This window comes from Saccopteryx bilineata, chromosome 1 (genome assembly GCF_036850765.1).
Source record: "Saccopteryx bilineata isolate mSacBil1 chromosome 1, mSacBil1_pri_phased_curated, whole genome shotgun sequence".
NCBI lineage: Eukaryota > Metazoa > Chordata > Mammalia > Chiroptera > Emballonuridae > Saccopteryx > Saccopteryx bilineata.
The window spans coordinates 377715035-377737561 of record NC_089490.1 but is presented as its reverse complement, the minus strand read 5'-3'; the positions used below and the strand labels follow the sequence as shown (position 1 = coordinate 377737561).

At 38.0% G+C, this 22527-nt stretch overlaps 1 protein-coding gene across 3 annotated transcripts in view; it reads right to left on the bottom strand.

The window, feature by feature from the left end:
* The window catches only part of QSER1 (glutamine and serine rich 1), an 85271-nt gene that overhangs the window by 18194 nt on the left and 44550 nt on the right, over positions 1–22527 (bottom strand). For all 3 annotated transcript variants that reach the window (XM_066251234.1, XM_066251233.1, XM_066251232.1), the window contains 6 exons: positions 13164–13495; positions 11430–11546; positions 9957–10090; positions 9282–9499; positions 3636–3773; positions 1354–1451 (listed from right to left, as the gene is read on the bottom strand). In XM_066251234.1, the coding sequence (XP_066107331.1) occupies positions 1354–1451; positions 3636–3773; positions 9282–9499; positions 9957–10090; positions 11430–11546; positions 13164–13495 (1037 nt within the window). The remainder of the gene's footprint in view (positions 1–1353; positions 1452–3635; positions 3774–9281; positions 9500–9956; positions 10091–11429; positions 11547–13163; positions 13496–22527) is intronic.

Genomic DNA, 22527 nt, shown 5'->3' with positions numbered 1-22527 from the left:
ACAGGATTTTCACAGCTGTGAAGCTGCTCTATATAATGCTGTAACAGTGGATACATGTCCTGTATGTTTTTCCAAACTCATAAATGTACAACACTGTAAAGAAAACTATGGACTTTGGATTATAATATGTCAATGTAAGTTCACGAATAATTAGAAATGTACAATACCATTGGGGCTGGAGAGGCGATAACTGGGGAGGCTGTTCCTGTGTGGGGAGAGGGGGCTTACGGGAACTCAATTTATTGTGAATCTTAAGCTTCTCTAAAAAAGTATTAATTTTTTAAAAAATGTTTTATTTATTCATTATCAAGAGGGGAGAGAGAGAAAGAGAGAGAGAGAGAGAGAGAGAGAGAGAGAGAGAGAAGAGGGGAGGAGCAGGAAGTATCAACTCCCATATGTGCCTTGACCAGGCAAGCCCAGGGTTTTGAACCGGCAACTTCAGTGTTTCCAGGTTGACGCTTTATCCACTGAGCCACCACAGGTCAGACTCTAAAAAAGTAATAATTTTAAAAAGCCAAACAAATGTGTAAAAATACTTCTCCTGAAGTAGACTTAAATGCTTTTAGATGTTATGTGGTATACTTTGAATAAGAAAAGCTAGAGATTTTTTGACAACTAAGTAGCTTCTGTAGTAAAATTTCAAAGTCTAGATTAGCTTACTATTGTTTTATATTTCTGATTAACGCCAAAAACAATTCATAGCAGCAAGATATATTAACAGATATAATTATATATCTCCTAACATTATAGGAAGATTGACTTTTCCTTAGATATTGGGTAAATCAGTCAAGTAAAGGGAATTTTGATAACTGTGCTAAGAAGAGGCCAATTCTTTTTTTTTTTTTAATATTTAAAAAATTTTTATTTATTGACTTTAGTGAGAGAGGAAAAAGGAGTGGGGAGGAACATTGATCTGTACCTGTATGTGCCCTGACTGGGGATCAAACTGGCAACTGCTGTGCTTCAGGATGATGCTCTAACTACCCAAGCTATCTGGCCAGGGCAAGGTCAACTCTAATTATAGATAAAATGTGAGAAATTTGAAAAGGTTTAAAAGTAAAATATTGGAATACAGTGGTAGTTTATAGGAAGTATTTTTGAAAACATTTGGAAATTATTATATGGAAAGAATACTAGATGAATATAAAAGCCTAAAAAATGAAATTAAGCAGACAAAAACAATTAACATTAAGAATGTGCTTAATTAGAAAAGATGAGCTAAACAGACTCATAATGAATAAAACAGATTTTTATTGGGTAGAAAATTTTATAAAACAGAGAACCAATTTCATAAATTTTCCTTCCTATTCTATTTAAGACTATGACTGCTAGTAAATCATCTGAAGAAAATACCTTGAATGACTGATCCAAATGAAGATTCAAAAGAAGTCTCTTTCGGTTATCATTCAGCATGCTATCTATTTTTTTCATATGAGGCAAAAGTAGCTCATCTAAAACAGATAAAAATTTATTGTAACAAGATAAACTATGAACACGAAAGCTTGTTAAAATCCAATTTTTTCCCCAGAACAATATATTAAGACATTAAATTCACTGACTTATGTAAAGTACTAATTTTTAAAAATAGGACATGAAGTTTTCTGAACAAAAGCTAACCTGAAAATAGGTTTACAAGTAAGATAAAATGGTTTACAAGTGAGATAAAATGGTTTACAAGTGAGAAATAAGCAGCATAGTACAATAGGATCAAAAGTTGTAGGTTTTAACCTTGTCTCTGCCACCAGAATTGATTGATGGTAGTGATGTGAGCAGGTAAGCTGTCTAATTTCTCCAAACCTCATTTATTATCTGAACAATAATAGAATTTTAAGTATAAATTTATCTAACATTATAAAATACTTAGTATGATATTCTTTTTTAAAATTAATTTATTTAGATAGTATAATATTCTTAAATCACTGTAGTCTGGGGCAAAGAAAAAGTAGATTAAGAAAAATGATCAAAAACCAGTTTCAAAAACACAAGAATCAACTTAGTTATTTAGAAAAGAGTAAGAGTGTAAATAGTATTCCTACCCAAAACTTTTTGCTTTTTTTTTTTCTTCACTCTTTGAAACTTTAAGGACTTTTAAGAAAAGCACGTTCAGCGTGTACCTTAATTACTCTTGGTGCTGTATTAAATATATTAGGTTACTAGATGATTTCTTAATGACATGTTTTATAACACTGATTACCTTTAATGACCTTTCTGAAAATGTATATACAATCCTCAGGCTCTAGTTACTAACTTCAGAGCTGAATAAAATCACACTAAATAAACACAAGCACAGTGACCAGTGAAAGAACACTTTCTAAGATCACTATAACACACCTGATAGTTTTCTTTCTAGTAATTAATTGTTCAAATACTGTAAGAATTACACTTCACAAAAACAAGGTTTAAACATTGGTGGATTATTTTAAAATATAGCCATTAAAATCTTTTCCCCTTATATTAACTGGAGAAAAGAAAGAAAACAATAATAGAAAAAAATCACTTAAAATACAACTATCCAGAAATGACCATTGCTAAGAGATGTGTATTTTATGAAGCAACGAGTTTTGATTGAAAGAAAAAATATTTAATGGCAAAAATGTCAACTTGGGGAATTAAGTATTGGGTTTTAATCATGATTCATCTACCACTAACTTGTTATAACTTTAGGAAATACATTTAATCTCTTTGAACCTTAGTCTACCAAATACATGTTTTAGACTAGATAATCTTTAACATCTCTTCCAGCTCAACATGACTCTAAAATGACTAATGTAATCCATATGGATTACAGTCTCTGACTATACAGTCAAAAAAGCAATGGACCAGAAATTAGAAAACCTTGGATTTTAATCCTTTTTTTAGCTACTTGCAAGTTGTGGGTCCTTAGGCAAGTCACTTAACCTCCAAGCCTCACTGTCTTCATTTACCAAAATGGATGTCCAAGTCATTCTGGGATTGAAATGGAATAGCATGTCAACGTTTGTGGAAATAATAAAACAATATATATTATTTGTCATTGCTGTTGAAAGATATTATTACTATCTCTTGATTTTAAACCATTCAATTCATTTGGATTTAATAAGGGTAATGAAAACTGTCCAATTAACCCTTTCATTCCTTCTTTTACTTATCTCTGATGAAAGCTAAAGTACTTGAAAGCTAAATATTAATTAATAAGCAACATTAACTATCTGAATTATCAGTTTATTTCATATGTCAACTTTATAATTACTGTGTGATGTATCTTTTACTGCGCACAAATATACAGTTTTAATCTTTAAACCACTGTTGTATGATTCATTTTTCCAATTATTGGAAAACAGAATATTTTGATACCTGTATCTTTCATGTAATACAGATAGATACCTAGTGAAATATTGTGAAGATTATAAAGATTCTAGAATTGAAAGAAACTATTAGGTAGTTACATACTTTCCCCATTAGTAGAAATCAATAAAAATACATCTAATATTCAGACAATTCATCAAAAGATATTACCATTTTATAGAACATTTTATATACATATCATGGATTTAACTGACAAAATATAGGTATGTATTACAAAAATCATATATTAAACACATAACTAAAATACAAGAATAAAAAAGATCCAGAAAGTACTATTTAGTGGACTGTACCGTTGCTCTTCTCTAAGGCTTGCATTGTGTCAGGGTCCAAAGCAATACTAACAAGCAATTCCATGTAACTTTTAAAGGTTTCCTTCATTGCTCTCGTGTTCAAAAAACGAGTGACAAAGGGAGCTGGAGGATCAAATTCTGGGAGGGGAAAAAGATGTTAATATTAAATATTTCTTCCTGACAACTTTAAAGACACATTTCTCTATATAAGAATACCCTATAAAAGCAGATGAAAGGTTGTAGAGAAAATTTCTCAAATTAAAGTTCTCTCACTCTGTGTTTAAAAACACCCAGGTGAGAGAATCTCAGAGCTGATGAATACATCTCAATCACTGGAGAGCTTTTACAGCAAAACAAAACAAAACAAATTGCTAGAGTTAATAAAACCTGATCTTTTGACAGTGGGTTGTTAGTTGCAGTGAAGCTTAAATACTTGAACTTTACAAAAGGTTCCCAGGTGACTCTGAAGCCCAACACCAGTCTCACTGGAATCTATTTCTCCTCCCTGGGCCCCACCACAGACATCAGATGATAGATTGTGCTACTCTGGAATGATGGTTTCTCTGTATTTAGGTAGTAAAGCAACTGTAAGACATCCAATGGATGAATTAATAGAAATTTCTTCTTTTTACTTCTATACTTAAATTACTATTAAATTCTGGTCTAGAGCCAAGACATATTTAAAAAAAACATTTTTAATATTAACATTGCGGCCCTGGCCGGTTTGCTCAGTGGTGGAGCGTCGGCCTGGCGTGCAGGAGTCCTGGGTTCAATTCCCGGCCAGGGCACACAGGAGAAGCACCCATCTGCTTCTCCACCCCTCCCCCTCTCCTTCCTCTCTGTCTCTCTCTTCCCCTCCTGCAGCCAAGGCTCCATTGGAGCAAAGTTTGCCCAGGCGCTGAGGATGGCTCTGTGCTCTCTGCCTCAGGTGCTAGAATGCTCTGATTGCGGCAAAGCGATGCCCCAAGATGGGCAGAGTATCACCCCCTGGGCGTGCCAGGTGGATCCTGGTTGGGCGCATGCAGGAGTCTGTCTGACTGCCTCCCAGTTTCCAACTTCAGGGGAAAAAAATAAAAAAATAAATAATAATAATAAAAAATATATTTTTGCCCTGGCCAGTTGACTCAGCGGTAGAGCGTCAGCCTGGCGTGTGGGGGACCTGGGTTCGATTCCCGGCCAGGGCACATAGGAGAAGCGCCCATTTGCTTCTCCACCCCCCCCCCTTCCTCTCTGTCTCTCTCTTCCTCTCCCGCAGCCAAGGCTCCATTGGAGCAACGATGGCCCAGGCGCTGGGGATGGCTCCTTGGCCTCTGCCCCAGGCGCTAGAGTGGCTCTGGTCGCAGCAGAGCAACGCCCCGGAGGGGCAAAGCATCGCCCCTGGTGGGCGTGCCGGGTGGATCCGGTCAGGCGCATTCGAGTCTGTCTGACTGTCTCTCCCCATTTCCAGCTTCAGAAAAATACAAAAAAAAAATATATATATATATATATATATATTTTTTAATAATATATATAAATATATAGATTTAAAAATAAATATATAAAATATATAAAAATATATATAAACATTGCCCAGACATAGAGAAAATTTCACTCATATTCAAAGGCAAGAACTGCAAGATAAGAATTGTGTGTCTCAATTTTGACTTTTTACCATTTAAACGTAGAACCATCATCACAGCTTTAACAGCAGTTCTTAGAGTATGGTCTAAGAAACCCCTTAGGGCAGTGGCAGTCAACCTGGTCCCTACCGCCCACCAGCTTTCATGGTGGGCGGTAGCAGAGCAACCAAAGTATAAATAAAAAGATAGATTTAATTATAGTAAGTTGTTTTATAAAGATTTCTTCTGCCACATTTAGCAAAAATCCGACATAAAAGTACTTGGTAAGTAATTATGATTATATGCTTTAACTTGCTGTAACTCTGCTTTATAAATTTTATAAAGTAAAGTTACTTCCGTACTTTATAAATCACCATTACTGTGGAACCGGTGGGCGGTTAGAAAATTTTACTACTAACAGAGATACAAAAGTGGGCAGTAGGTATAAAAAGGTTGACTACCCCCTGCCTTAGGGTCTCTCCCAAGACCATTTTAGGTGTTTCTGATATCAAAATTGTTTTTATAATAATATTAAGATGTTATATGCCCTTTTTACTCTGTTGACGTTTGGAAATGTTGGGTAAAACTGCTGGTGCCTTATTTAGTATGAAATAAGGCAGTGGCATCAAACTGTACTGTAAGGCAGTAGCCATATACTTTGCCACAACTTTGTCAACTAATTGACAAGAATTTGAAGGGGAAAAAAGCCCTGGCCGGACAGCTCAGTTGGTTAGAGCAGCATCCAGAAATGCAAAGGTTGCCAGTTTGATACACAGTCAGGGCAAGTACAGAGACAGACTGATGTTCCTGTCTCTCTCTCTTTCTCTCTCTCTTTTTTTTTTTTTTTTTAAGATTTCTTTTTTTTTTTTTTTTTTATTCATTTTTTTTAGAGAGGAGAGAGAAAGGGAGAGACAGAGAGGGAGAGAGAGACAGAGAGAGAAGGTAGGGAGGAGCTGGAAGCATCAACTCCCATATGTGCCTTGACCAGGCAAGCTCAGGGTTTTGAACCGGCGACCTCAGCATTTCCAGGTCAACGCTTTATCCACTGCGCCACCACAGGTCAGGCACTTTCTCTCTCTTTAAGCAATAAAATAAACATTAAAAAATTTTTTTAAAGAAGGGAAAAAAAGCCAGTTTCACATAATAGTTCTTGATAAAGCAATAAAAATTACTGTCGTCCTGGCCAGGTAGCTCACTTCATTAGAGCGTCGATATGCCAAGGTTGTGGGTTCAATTTCTGGTCAGGGCACATACAAGAATCAACCAATACAGGCTTAAATAAGTGGAACAACAAATTAATGTTTCTCCCTCTCTCTCAAATCAATTTTAAAAAGATGAAAAAAGAGACCACCAGTTGCTTGCCCTGGATAATTTAGAAGTTAATTTAAAAAATATATATTAGTATTATATCTTTCCTCTTGAGTAGCAACTTAGTATTCTTAATATTAATACTCAGTGTGATGAAATAAGAGGTACATATAAAGCATTTATGCTATGAGTATGACAGTTATCTCCAGGAAGACCATCTATGCAATTCTTTGAGTCACAAAATAAACTAGACACTTTCCCCCCCATGGGACATCATTTTTATTTGAAAAAATACAGTATGTCTATATTCAGACTTTGGTATTCAGCAGGTATTTTCTTAAAAATAAATTAAGTCAATCTATCACTTCAAGGAAAACAATGGTGTTTGTTGCCAATAATAAAATTTGAAGTTTCAAGTGAAAATTGAGTTCTGGAAAACTTACATTCACTACTCTACATATTGTCCCAAAACTTAAAAGACTTCATCAGTGAGAACAGTGGTGGTATTAATAAATGTTATTTTTTATACCATAAAAATGTATGACTGAAAAGTAAGAGGTAAACTCTAAATAAATATTCATGATCTTGGATTTGTCAATGGATGCTAAAAACGACACTGAAAGCATGAGCAATAAAAAAATAATTTGTCCTCATTATAATTTCAAACTTTTCTGTATTGAAAGACATGATCAAAAAAGGGAAATGCTGGCCCTGGCAGGCTGGCTCAGTGGTAGTGTTGGCCCGGTGTGTGGAAGTAGCGGGTTCAATTCCTGGCCAGGGCACACAGGAGAGGTGCCCATCTGCTTCTCCCCCCTCCCCCCTCTCCTCTCCTCTCTCTCTCTCTCTCTCTCTCTCTCTCTTTCTCTCTCTCTCCCTCTTTCCCCCCCTCCCCGCCCTTAGCCAAGGCTCCATGGGAGCAAAGTTGGCCCTGGGAACTGAGGATGGCTCCATAGTCTCCACCTCAGACCCTAGAATGGCTCTGGTTGCAACGGAGCATTGCCCCCTGGTGGGCATGCTGGGTGGATCCTGGAAGGTTGCATGTGGGAGTCTGTCTCCCTGCTTCTCACTTCAGAAAAATACAAAAAAGAAAAAAAAAGTGAAATGCTGTCTGACCAATGGTGATACAGTGGACAGAGCATTGACCTGGGATGCTAAGGTCCCCAGTTCCAGACTCTGACGTTGCTGGCTTGAGAAAGGGGCTACTGGCTTGGCTTGAGGGCCCCCCCCAAGGAATGTATAAGGAGCGATCAATGAGTAACTAAAGTGACACAGCTACGAGTTGATGCTTCTCATCTCTCTCTAAACAAGATCAAATGCCAGCCTACAAAATGAAATGGTTTTTTGTTTGTTTGTTTGTTTGTTTGTTTTTCTTCCTTCTTTTCCAAGCAAGAGGAGGGGAGATAGACTTCTGCATGTGCCCCAACTGGGATCCGCCTGGCAACCCACATCTGGAGCCAATGCTCTGCCCAACTGAGGCCATGCTATTTCTAGTGCCTGAGGCGGAGGATACAGAGAGCCAATCTCAGCGCCTGAGCAGATGCGCTCAAATCAATCCAGCCATGGATGCAGGAAGGAAAGAGAGAAAGAGAAGGGGGGAAGGGGAGGAGGAAGAAGCAGATGGTCACCTTTCCTGTGTGCCGTGACAGAGAATTGAACCCGGGACTTCCCATGCCAGGTTGACATTCTACCCAGCCAACAAGCAAGGGCTCAGGATCCCAACTTTTTAGATTTAGCATGGCATATATGGTGTTTCATCAACGTTTCATCTTTTCCTTCCTACCTTCAACTTTATGCTCTAGAAGAAGGGTCAGCAAAAATCTCTGTAAAGGGCCAGATGGTAAATATTTGAGGGTTTAATAGTCATATGCTCTCTGTTATAACTATTTAAATATGCGACTGTAGTTGCAAAGCAGCTCTATGAAAATGTGCAAATGAGTCAGTACCTATTTCAATGAACTTTATAGAAATTTCTTGCATATATTATACAATAGGTTGGATAGCTAATGGAATGTGTGTTGATGTATTCTTGCATTTTACAACTACCTCCTAATAAAGTAAATATCTATATATAGCCTCCATAAATGTTCTCTGGTGTCTTCAGAAGTTTTTAAGAGTGTACAAGGGTTCTAAGGTAAAAGATTTGGTAACTGCTAATCTATTTAAACCTTTTAATGTTATAAAAGAGAAGTAAGGCACAGACAGGTTACCTAGCTTAGCCATGGGCCACTGGTTGGCTAATGACAATATGCATTATAGTATATAACATGTACTCTATAGTATACAGTATAGTAATATGCATTATATAGTTGATAAACATTCCATATATATATGGAAGTATATGTTAGTATATATTACTATATATAGTTTCTGAGTTGCTGCTACCTAGGCTTGTTTTAATCTTCTAGAACACACACGAACTCTGAAGTTTAGAACTAGAGGATCTTAGTAAATTATCTGATCTAATCCTCATCCTGCTCAGAGGTGAGAGGACGGCATTACTAAGGCTAGAACTCACCAATGTTTTCTTTCAGTTCACTGCTTTTTCTATTTTATAAGGCTATGTGTGGTCAAACTGTGCTCAGGGAAAGTCAATTTACTTTTTATAAATGTCTAGCAGAACTTAATTAGGTAGTTAAATCTCCTAAAAATAAATAAATGTTAAATTGTCAGTGTCACTGCTCCTCCCCATTTATATAGGTAATTTAAAGTAATGAAAGTATTCATTTCATGGAGAACTCACCCTCGTCATCACTACCACTAGAATGGATCTCAGGAGATGAGTCAGATTGGGATGATGAAAACTCTTCTTTCCATTTCTTCCGTTTCTTTGGTGGTGGCTCAGCCTTTACTTTTAGTTGTTTACTTTTGGGTTTCATGGAAGGGGCTTTAGTAGTTGTAGTTTTTGGTGTTGGAAGATCAGAAGTTTTATTGCTATTACTAGGCTTAGTTTGAACAGATCTGCAATGTTATAAACAGACTTCATTAACACACTGAAATCTTGTCAAATTAAAACATACACACAAAAGGAAGAACTCTGGAGAAGTTTCTTTTCCCTCAAAATTTATTTGATTTAAAATTTGACACACCATTATCATTTTCATTTTAGTATAAAAAAGGTTGTTTTACTCTAGGCCACAAAAAGCTGGACTGAAACCTTTTGACATCAAATTCTTTCTTTTTTTTCCACTACACTGGTACCCAAAGAAAAGGGTACCCAACCCACCACAGACAAACAGAAGCTTTACAATTCCTATCTCATTACCTGAAAAGGAATCAATTACTACATAGGGCATTGAATCTTCAGACTTGTATATAATGAAAAAAATCAGTCTATGTAATTCTTTGTATAAGACATCATCAATAATAAGCTTTCCAATAATTACTGCACAAATATATTACATAAGAAAATAAATACCTGATGGTTTGTGAAGGCTTACTTCTTGGCTTTTTGGAACACACTCTGACATACTCTTTTTTGTTTGTGTTTTCAATGAACTTCACGTATATCCTTTTGTATTTACTCTTTGCATCTCCAAAATACCCAAGGTACTAAGGAAAAAACAAACACTTGAATTACATTCTATACATAGAATATTACTTTGTCAGCTTGACTGTGACATAATCATTCCTCAAGTTTTTCAAAATCCATCTCTGGCCAGGCTCATTTCACCCTTAATAAAAATGACCCTAGGATTATTCTTAACTGCAGGCATATACATAGACACAAACTCATTTGGCTAATCATCAGATGCTTACTTACTCAATGCTATTAAACAAGAACATAAGTACAAAAGAATAATTTCTGTAAACCTTCTGGTATATCAGGATGCTTGACTAGCATAAAAATAAACATAAGAGTCTCTGAACCCATGGGAACTCTTCATAGACTAGCACTAATTCCTTTCCTTCATTTAAAAAAAAAAGTTCTGGGCCCTGGCTGGTTGGTTCAGTGGTAGAATGCTGGCCCGGCATATGGATGTCCTGGGTTTGATTCCTGGTCAGGGCACACAGGAGAAGCTCCCCTTTTCTTCTCCCCCCCCTCCCCCCCTCCTCCTTATCTCTCTCTCCCCCTCTCCTGCAGCCATGGCTTGATGGAAGAGAGTTGGCCCTGGGCCCGTGATGGCGAACCTTTTTATAGAAACTGCCCACTTTTTGCAGTGCTGGTCAGCCTGGTCCTTCACACCCGCTAGTGGGCGTTCCAGCTCTCATGATGGGCCAATCGCTGCGCCGTTTGGTTGCTCCACTACAGCCCACCATGAAAGCTGGAATACCCACTAGTCAGCAGGAGGCACCAAGTTGACTAGCACTGCAAAAGTGGGAGGTTTTAATAAAAAGGTTTGCCATCATGGCCCTAGGCACCGAGGATGGCTCTACGACCTTCACCTCAGGCATTAAGAGCTTGGTTACTGAGCAACAGAGCATTGCCCCTCGAGAGCTTGCCAGGTAGATCCTGGTAGGGGCACATGCAGGAGTCTGTCTCTACCTCCCCTCCTAGCACTGAATTAAAACAAACAAAAAAAGTTAAGCAACGTGATTTAATTTTAATTCATTGGTATTTGTATAAGATTTTTATAAAATCAGACCATTAGAGTATCATATAGGTACACCTAATTTTATTGTTTTACAGATACTTTTTTTTTTTTTTAACACAAACTGAAAGTAAGACATTCCACCAGCAAAAAGATTATGACTCGCTTTAGTATGGCTGTCTGGAATTGACCCTGCATTATCTCTTGAGATATGCCTATATTCTGCCATTCAAATTTTATGCTGTTTTATATTATATTAGAAATGCTCAATATAAAATGTTTATTTTTTACATTTTCTATTTTCCCCAGGATCACTGTAAAAAAATAGGAAGGCTAATATAAACAAGGATTTTGCTTACACTGTTTGTAGCAGCAAATTCTCTTTGCCCATCTCGAATTTCAGGAACAAACTTTTGTAATAAAGCTTTTTGTACTTTCCAAATAGCTGGGGGTTCTTTTCCTGTTTTTAAAGCCTCCTGTAATAAACAGAATTAATTACATTTATAAAATCTAGCACTATATTCTAGATTTATAGAGTCTTAGGGCTGAAAGGTATCTTAAAAACCTATCTAGCTTAATCTTTATCTAGCTCAGTGGTAGTCAACCTGGTCCCTACTACCGCCCACTAGTGGGCATTCCAGCTTTCATGGTGGGCGGTAGCAGAGCAGCCAAAGTATAAATAAAAAGATAAATTTATCGTAAGTTGTTTTATAAAGATTTATTCTGCCAAACTTAGCAAAAATCTGACATAAAGTACTTGGTAATTAATTATTATTATATGCTTTAACTTGCTGTAACTCTGCTTTATAAATTTTATAAAGTAAAGTTACTTCCCTACTTTATAAATCACCATTACTGTGGAACCCGGTGGGCGGTTAGAAAATTTTACTACTAACAGAGATACAAAAGTGGGTGGTAGGTATAAAAAGGTTGACTACCCCTGATCTAGCTGAACTTCTGCATTAATTCTTATAAGCTGGATATTCAGTCTCTGGTTAAATTCTTCCAGCAACAGGGAGTACACCAACATGCAAAGCAGCTCATTATCCAATTCTCCTCTTATGATACTGTTATATATTATTTATTCAATTTTGTAATAGTATATACATATTCAAAAAGACTACAAGCAAATATGCTAAAATATTAACAGCAGTTAATAGCAAATGGAATTATAATTTGAATATTGTATACATTGTACTTTGTGTGTGTGTGTGAAAGAGACAGATGGGAAGGGAGATGAGAAGCACCAACTCATAGTTGTATTACTTTAGTTGTTCAGTGCTTCTCAAATGAGTCTTGATGTGGAGGGGCAGCATCAAATGAGCCATCAACCTCTTGCTCATGCCAACAACCTTTGGGCTCAAGCCAGTGACCATGGGATCGTGTTGATGATTCCATGCTGAAGTCGACCCTGTGCTCAAGCTGGCAAGCCTATGCTCAAGCCAGCGACCTCAGGGTTTAGAACCTGGGTCCTGAGAATCCCAGGCCGATGCTGTGTCCATTGCACCACCACCAGTCAGGCTATCATTGTACTTTTTAATGCCATTCTTCTCCACCTCACTTAAAAAAATAAAACCAAAAAGCAAGTAGACAAATTCAAACAAAGGTTTTCTTAAACACAGCTAAAATTTTCTTGTATGAAATTGTAACATTCTACTCATGTTTCTATAATGTGAAATTATGAAAATAAGTCTAATTATATTTTAAAATTATATTCCTGTTATTTTCTTTAAATTTTAAAATGAGATTGTCATTTTCTCCAAACTCCTAATAATACAATTAGTTGGGATCCTTGAAATAAATTTCCATTTCAAAACTTCTCTAATCACTAGTACATAAATGCCACATATTGACTAGTCAGAAATATGATACATAAAACTCAGATGTTAAAATTATTTTAAGGTATTTGATTTTATATAATATCTGATACCTACTACTGCTTTTATTAACAATTACAACAGTAATTGTGAAAGTATAACTTTTTGCAGTTCTAGCTAGATGCATGCTATTAAAGTCATCTTGAATGCTATCTTAGTATATATATTCCCACTAAACTATAACCTTTACTTTATACCTATTAATAATCATTTCACCTTAAACATCTCTATATCTTCTATCTTCACAACAAATTCATCACGCTCTCTGTATTGGCCTTCTCCTCCACTTTCTGTGTTCTCATCATCTGTAAAACCTTCTATGGCAACAGTGTCCTGTCCTTTTGCAAATTGGTTTGAAGGAAGACCATCCAGTTCAATGGGCTTTGAAAGTCCTGTAGAGCTTTTATTTCCCAGGTTATTTACGGCAGACGAAGTAGAGTAGTGACATTCTTGCTTGGTCACACCCACGGTGGAGGAGGAAGTAGTAGCAGCAGTACCAGTAGTATTGGCAGTTAGGCTAACAGTTGCCACCTGTAGGGATTCTGAAACTAGATCAAGCAAATGTAAATAAATAATACAAATAACTAAACATGTACTTGTTTTGAGTAAAACCTGAACAGTTTGAAAGAAACATTTTTGCTATCAAATTATTTGAAACAAAACTGCAGTAAAAAAATTAAAAAATGGTTGTTAATTTTTAATAATCAAAGTTGTGATAATTATAGACTGAGAACCTCCAATTAGCTAAGTACACTTAAAGTAGCACAAAGATATTTTTAAAAAGAATAGACACAAAAGTGATCTAAGATACATAAGGGTCAGCGGGCCAAAACTGTGAAAAATTCCTATAAGAAAAGCTTATTGGGCTGAGCAGGCAGTGGCACAGTGGACAGAGCATCGGACTGAGACCCAGAGGACCCAGGTTCAAAACTGCAAGGTTGCCAGCTTGAGTGTGGGCTCATGCAGCTTGAGCGTGGGGTCGCTGGCTTAGCGTAGGATCATAGACATGACCGCATGGTTGCTGCCTTGAGCCCAAAGGTCACTCGCTGGCTTGAACAAGGGGTCACTCACTCAGCTGTAGGGCTCCCCCACCCCTCGTCAAAGCACATATCAGAAAGCAGGCAATGAACTTAGGGGCCACAACAAATAGTTGATGCTTTTCATCTCTCTCCTTCCTGTCTGTCTCTTATCTGTCCCTCTGTATCTGTTGCAAAAAAAAAAAAGGAAGAAAGAGAGGGAGGGAGGAAGGGAGAAAAGCCAATTGGGAAAGGAAAACAATACCCCCCAAATATTTTGAATCAGCACTAGAAGCTAAGAAATAAAAAAGTGTATAAAGTAATAATATGAAAAATAATATGCTAATAAATAATTTAGATGAAATAGACAAATTTCCTAGAAAGATGCAAACAACCAAAATGGACTCAAGAAGAACATCTGAATAGACCAGCAGTTTTCATCTAATGTGCTGCAAGAATTTTTTTTCCCCCCTGAAATGAGAGGCAGGGAGGCAGAAAACAGACTCCTGCATGCATTGGACTGGGATCCACCTGGCAAGCCCACTAGGGGGTGATGCTCTACCCATCTGGGGCGTTGCTCCATTGCAACCAGAGCCATTTTATCGCTTGAGGTGAAGGCCATGGAGCCATCATCAGCGCCCAGGCCAATTTTGGTCCAATGGAGCCTTGGCTGGAGGGGGGGGGGGGGAGGAGACAGAGAGGGGGGGAGAGAGAGAAAGGAGACCGGGAAGGGTGGAGAAGCAGATGGGCGCTTCACCTGTGTGCCCTGGCCGGGAATCAAACCCAGGACTTCCACATGCTGGCTGATGGCAAGAAATTATTTTTTAAAGATTTTATTTATTCATTTTAGAGAGGGAGAGGGAGAAAGAGAGTGAGTGAGAGAGAGAGAGAGAGTCAGGGGAGAGGAACAGGAAGCATCAACTCCCATATGTACCTTGATCAGAGAAGCTAGGGTTTTGAATAGGTAACTTCAGTGTTCCAGGTTTACACTTTATCCACTGTGCTACCACAGATCAGGCTGCAAGAATTTTTAAAACATGCAATACCTGACTACGTTAGTCAGTGGCAATGACCTCTTTTCCCTTAGATTGTCAAATTAAAAATGACAACAGCCAACACAACAATAGCCATCCAGTATGAATGAATCAAAATCATACATTTTTTGTCATATCAGCAGAAATTTATTTTTTGGTGTGCTGCAGATTTTTAGTAATTAGTTTACGTGTGCCATGAGATGAAAAAGGTTGAAAATTGCTGGAATAGGCCAGGCCAATAACAAGTAAAGATTATAAAAGAAACATAAAAACATCCTTCAAAGTTAATCACAGGCCTAAACGGTTCTCTCAACATTTTAATAAGAATGCCCCCCCCCAAAATCCATCATAAACTCCAGAAAATAGTAAGAAATACTTTCAAATTCATTTAATGAGATTAGTATTATTTCACTACCTAAACCAGATAAAAACATGACTATAATAACTGTAGGCCAGTATCCCTTATGAATATATAAACACAAAAATTTTCAACAAAGTACAAGAAAATTCTCCAACACATAAAAGGAATACATCATGAGCTAAGTGGGTTTTATCCTAGGAATGCACGCTTAGTTTAACATCTGAAAATCAATCGTTAATAATGACAAAGGACAAAAACCGTAGATTTATCTCAGTGGGCACTGAAAAAACATTTGGCAAAATTCAGTATCATGAATAAACACTTTCATAATAAAAACACAACCGAAAAATAGAAGAGAATTTTTCAACCTGATAAAGGGCATCTATCTACAAAAATCCTCACAGCTATCATCACACTTTCAGGTGAAAAACTAGATTCTGCTTTCTTCTAATGATGTCTGAAAAAATAAAATCACAGGCACACCTTGTTTTATTGTTCTTTGCTTTTTTGTGCTTCCCAGGTACTGCATTTTTACAAATTAAATGTTGTGGCGGCCCTGGCTGGTTGGCTCAGTGGTGGAGCATCGGCCTGGTGTGCAGGAGTCCTGGGTTCGATTCCCGGCCAGGGCACACAGGAGGGGCGCCCATCTGTTTTTCCACCCCTCCCCCTCTCCTTCCTCTCTGTCTCTCTCTTCCCCTCCCACAGCCAAGGCTCCACTGGAGCAAAAGTTGGCCGGGGCACTGAGGATGGCTCTATGGCCTCTGCCTCAGGTGCTACAGAGGCTCTGGTTGCAACAGAGCAGTGCCCCAGATGGGCAGAGCATCGCCCCCTGGTGGGCATGCTGGGTGGATCCCAGAGTCGGGCGCATGCAGGAGTCTGTCTACTTCCCTGTTTCCAACTTCAGAAAAAAAAAAAAGAATGTTTGTGGCAAACTCGAGTCAAGCAAGTCTATTGGCACCAGTTCCCCACAGTATTTGCTGTCTTCATGCCTTTGTGTCTGGTAATTCTCCCAATATTTCAAACATTTTTATTATTACCCACTACCCCCCGTCAAAAGCCAAGATAGGCCAAAAGCTAGACCTCTTGTGCCAAACAGTTGCGAATGCAAAAGAAAAGTTCTTGATGGAAATTAAAAGTGTTATTCTAGTCAATACACAAATGATGATAAAGCAAGAGCCTTATTGCTGATAGTGGTTTGGATATCCAGAGCGAGGCCCTGACTCTTCAATTCTAGAATGGCTGAGAGATATGGGGAAGCTGCAGAAAAATATGAAGCTACCAGAGGTTGGTTCATGATGTTTAAGGAACAAAGCTGTCTCCATAACACAAAACTGCCACCAAGGTGAAGTAGCATGTGCTGATGCAGGAGCTGCACCAAATTATCCAGAAGATCTAGCTACAGTAATTACTAAAGGTGGCTGCATTAAAGAACAAATTTTCAATGTAGAAAGAACAGCCTTATATTGGGAAAAGATGCCACCTAGCATTGCCTAGAGAGGAAAAGTTAATGCCTAACTTCAAATCTTCAAAGGACAGGTTAACTCTCTTGTTAGGTCCTAATGTGCCTGTTGACTTCAAGTGAGGTTAATGCTCATGTAACATTCTGAAAATCCTAGGGCCCTTAAAAATTATGCTACACCACCCTGGCCGGTTAGCTTTGCGGTAGAGAGTTGGCCCAGCGTGTGGATGTGCCAGGTTCGATTCTGGAGGTCAAGGAACACAGTAGAGGCAAATCATCTTTGTCTCCACCCCTCCCCCTTCTCTCTCTCTCACTCTCTCTTCCCTTACCGCAGCCATTGATTGACTGGTTTGAGCGAGTTGATATTGGGCCCTGAGGATGGCTCCATGGCCTCCACCTCCAGCTCTAAACAAAATGGAAAAAAAAAATGGCTCAGCTGCTGAGCAACGGCCCCAGATGGATAGAGGATCACCCCTTAGTGCGCTTGCTGGGTTGATCCTGCTAAGGTGCTTACAAGAGTCTGTCTCTCTGCCTTCCCTCCCCACACTAAAAAATATAATAATAAGATAAAAATAATAACAAAAAAGGAAAAAGAATTACACTAAACCTACCCTACTTATGGTGGAAATGGAACAATAACGGCTGGATGACAGCACATCTTTTTACAACATGGTTTAGTGAATATTTTAAGTCCACTGTTGAGATCTACAGCTCAGAAAAAGACTACTTTAAAAATATTCCTGCCCAGTGACAATGTACCCAGTCACCCAAGAGCTCTGATGAAGAAGTACAACATGAATGTTTTCATGCCTGCTAACTAACATCCATTCTGCAGTCCATGGATCAAGGAGTAATTATTACTTTCAGTCTTATTATTCAAGAAATATATTTAATAAGGCTATTGCTGCCAAAGATAGTGATTGCTGTGATAGGTCTGTGCAAAGTCAGCTGAAAACTTTCTGGAGTAAATTCACTATTTTAGATGTTATTAAGAACATTCACGATTCGTGGGAAAGGGTCAAAATACCAATATTAACAGGAGCTTGGAAGAAGTTGATTCCAACCCTTATGGATGACTTTCAGGGATTAGTCTTCAGTGGAGGAAGTAACTGCATATATGGTAGAAATATCAACAGGATTTGAATTAGAAGTGGAGCCTGAATATGTGACTGAATTGTTGCAATCTCATGATAAAACTTTAACAATGAGGAGTTGCTTCTTACAGATAAGCAAAGAAAGTGGTTTATTGAGATGAAATATACTCCTGGTGAAGATTCTGTGAAGATTATTGAAGGGCAGGGTTTGAAAAGACTGACTCCTGTTTTTTTTTTTGTTTTTTTCTTTTTGTATTTTTCTGAAGCTGGAAACCAGGAAAGACAGTCAGACAGACTCCCGCATGCGCCCGACGGGGCTCCCCCCCGGCACGCCCACCAGAGGGAGCTGCTCTGCTCACCAGGGGGCGATGCTCTGCCCCTCCGGGGCATCGCTCTGTTGCAACCAGAGCCACTCTAGCGCCTGGGGCAGAGGCCAAGGAGCCATCCCCAGCGCCCGGGCCATCCTTGCTCCAATGGAGCCTCGGCTGTGGGAGGGGAAGAGAGAGACAGAGAGGAAGGAGGGGGGGAGGGGGGGAGAAGCAGATGGGCGTTTCTCCTGTGTGTCCTGGCCGGAAATCAAACCCGGGACTCCCACACGCCAGGCTGACGCTCTACCACTGAACCAACCGGCCAGGGCCCAATTCTTTTAAATTAAAAAAAATTTGCCCTAGCCAGTTGGCTCAGTGGTAGAGCATCAGCCCAGCGTGTGGATATCCCAGGTTCGATTCCCAGTTAGGGAACATGGGAGAAGTGATCATCTGCTTCTCTACTGCTCCCCCTTTTCCTTCTACCTCTCTCTTCTCCTCCTACAACCATGGCTTGGTTGGAGCAAGTTGGCCCCAGGTGCTGAGAATGGCTCTGTGGCCTTGTGTCAGGCACTAAAATAGCTCAATTGCTAAGCAATGGAGCAACAGCCCCAGAGGGGCAAAGCATCATCCTATAGGGGCTTGCTGGGTGGATTCCAGTCTGGACAAAGGTGGGAGTCTGTCTCTCTGCCTCCCCACTTCTCACTTGAAAAAAATTATAAATTTTTTTTAAAATTTTTATTGATTTTATTTTTTTAAAGTATTGCTTTTTAAAAAACATTAATTTTTAGAGGGAGAGGAAGGGGGAGAGAGAGAAAGAAACACTGTTTTGTTGTTCCACTTAATTTATACATTGACTGGTTGATTCTTGTGTGTGCCCTGACCAGCAATCAAACCTGCAACCTTAGCAAGTCAGGAAAACCTAACCAACTGAGGTACTAGGCCAGGGCCCACATTGACTCCAATTTTAAAAGAAGTTCTACTGTAGATAAAATGCCAAGAAACAGTGTCACATTCTATAGAGAAGTAGTTTGTAAAAAGAAGAGTCAAGCCCTGACCAGATACCTCAGTTGGTTAGAGCATTGTGTGGAAGCATGGAGGTTGTGGGGTTGATCCCCAGTTAGGGCACATACAGGAACAGACTGATGTTCCTTTCTCTCTCTCTCGCTAAATCAATTAAAAAAAAAGTTAATCAATGCAGCTTTTTTTAGCAATTAAGTTTTCATTAAGGTATGTACATTTTTATAGACATAATGCTATTTTGCACATTTAACAGGTTACAGTGTAGTATAAATATAACTTTTATGCACTGGGAAACCAAAAAATTCATGTGACCCACTTTTGTGAAATTCGGTGTATTGTGATGGTCTGAAACTAAACCTGCAATATCTGAGGGATGCCTGTATTTCTCTTTGCAGATGGCATGATCTTGTATGTAAAAACCCTAAAGAATCCACTAGAAAACCATCAGAATTAGTAAGTTCAGCAACTTTGCAGGGTACAATGAGATCACTATATAAGTATCAATTGTATTTCTTCGTACTTGCAATAAACCACCCACAAATGAATTTAGGAACACAATTCCATTTACAATAACATCAAAAAGAAGAAAATATATAGGAATATATTTAACAAAAGAAGTGCCAAATTTACACTCTAAAAACTATAAGTATTGTTGAAACAATTATAAGTTTCAACAATGGAAAAATATCCCAATGGAAAAATGTTCATGGATCAGAAGACTCAACATTATAAAGATATCAATAGTCCCCAAATTAATCTATAGAATCAGGACAAACCCTATAAAAAATCCTAGCTGCACTTCCCCCCAGAAATTGACAAACTGACCCGAAAATTCATAAAGAAATGCAAAAAAGAACAAAATTGGAAGACACATTTCTGAAATTTCAAAACTTACTATAAAGCTACAGCTATGGTAATTAAGACAGTGTGATAGCAACATAAAGATAGACATATAGATCAAGAGTAGAATGAAAGTTCAGAAATAACTCATATTTATGGTCAAATAGTTTTCAATAAAGGTACCAAAAACCATTCAATGGGAAAAAAAAATGAATAGTCTTTTAACAGTTGGTGCTGGGACACCTGGATGGCTGCATACAGAAGAATGAAGTCAGATCCCTACTTTATAACAAATACAGAAATTAACTGAAAATGCATCATAGGCCTAAATGTGAAAGCTAAAATTATATCTCTCAGGGAAACAGTTGTAAATTTTCATGACCTTATAAGTGACAAAAGAAAAAGTAAATTGGACTTAATCAAAATTTAAAATTTGTGCTGCAATTGACACAATCAACAAAGTAGAAAGAGCCTGACCTGTGGTGGTGCAGTGGGCAGAGCATGGAGGAATGCTGAGGCTGCGGGTTTAAAACCCCAGGCTGTGGGCTTGCCTACTCAAGGCACATACAAGAAGCAACTCTGAGCTGATGCTTCCTGCTCCCCCCTAAAATGAATAAATGAAATCTTTAAATAAAAGAAAAAGGAAAGCAGACAGATAACTCAGAATAAGAAACAATGTTTTAAAATTGTGTATACTAGAGATTTGGATCCAGAATATATAGAGATATACTTCAACAATAAAAACACAAATAACAATTTTAAAAGTTAGCAAGAGATCTGAATAGAGATTTGTCTAAAGATATAAAAATTTTCAACATGCACATGAAAGGCTATTCAATATTACTAGTCATTAGATCAATACAACTTCATTAGATAAATGCAATCTCACACTTACAATAATAGCTATAATAAAAAATACAGACAATAATGTATTAACAAGCATGTGGAGAAGCTAGGATCCTTATACATTGCTGGAGTGAATGTAAAGTAATACAATCACTTTGGAAAACAGTTTGGCCATCCTCAATATGTTAAACATGAAGTTATCACTTGGCGAAGAAATCCACTTCTGACCTCTACTTTCTAGAGAAATAAAAAAAACTCCATACAAATAGCTATATATGAATGTCCATAGCATTATTCATAATAGCTCAAAAGAGGAAAAAGACAAATATCCATCAACTAATGAATAGATTCACTGCCAATGGCTGCATGTAGGTGTGGGTATTGACTGATAACGGGGTTCTTGTTGGATGGTGAAACTGTTCTAAAATGAGACTGGCCATGGTTGGAGAATTCCATAAAACCACTGAATTGTACATTTTAGATGGGGGATGTTATGGTATATGAATTACAATGTAATAAAGCTGTTTAAAAAAAAATACTTTGAAGGCTAGAACTGATAGGGGAACTCTGGGTTAAGAAACAAATATAAAGAGCATGTAGCATTCCAGATGTAATTTGGAATGATGATGATGCACTGAAATAATATATGCAATGCTAATAAGTACATAAAAACAGGAAGACCAGCAATTCCCTTGCTTACACTGAGCTGTAGGCATCAGGGTTATATGATCACAGGCTAAAATGCCAAAGCTGATCACTAAAATTCTACCAGTCTACAGTGGTGGAGGGGATGAGAGGGAAGACAAAGCCCGAGCTATACCCAGACTTTGGAAACAAGACACAATGGAAAAGCAACTGGCAAGGAAATAAGTGAACTGAAGTGCTTGGCAGCTAGGGAGAGGAGTTGGGGGAGATCAGCAGCCATTACTGGCCAGCCTGCCTGTTCTGTATCCCACAGTAAAATTATCCTCATATATTTATATGATTCCTCCAATTCAAGAAAAGACCTGTTGAGGAAATACAGATGAATAGTCTAATCAGATTATGCAAAAAAAAAAATGCTGTACATTGTGGACTAATTTGTATGTCAATTATATCTCAATAACACGAGAAAAAATAATCTAATTGTGCTAGGACCCCATATTACATATAGAATTTTGCCCTAATGATAAATATTTAGCCTGATCAGGTAGTGGGGCAATGGATAGAGTGTCGGATCACAGACATGACCCCATGGTTGCCAGCTTGAGACCAAAAGTTGCTGGCTTGAAGCCCAAGGTCACTGGCATAAGCAAGGCATCACTTGGTCTGCTGTAGCCCCCTGGTCAAGTACATATGAGAAAGCAATCTATGAACTAAGGTGTCACAACAAAGAATTGATGCTTCTCATCTCACTCCCTTGATGTCTGTCTATCCTTATCTGTCCCTCTGTCTCTGTCACACACACAAAAAAAATTATATGCTACTTTAACTATACTATCATATATTTCTGCCTCAAAAGGGTAAATAAATGGAATTTCATTTTTGTTTGATTTTTTTTAAAATTTATTTATTGACTTTAGAGAGAGAAGAAGGGAGAAAGACAGAAACATTGATCTGGTC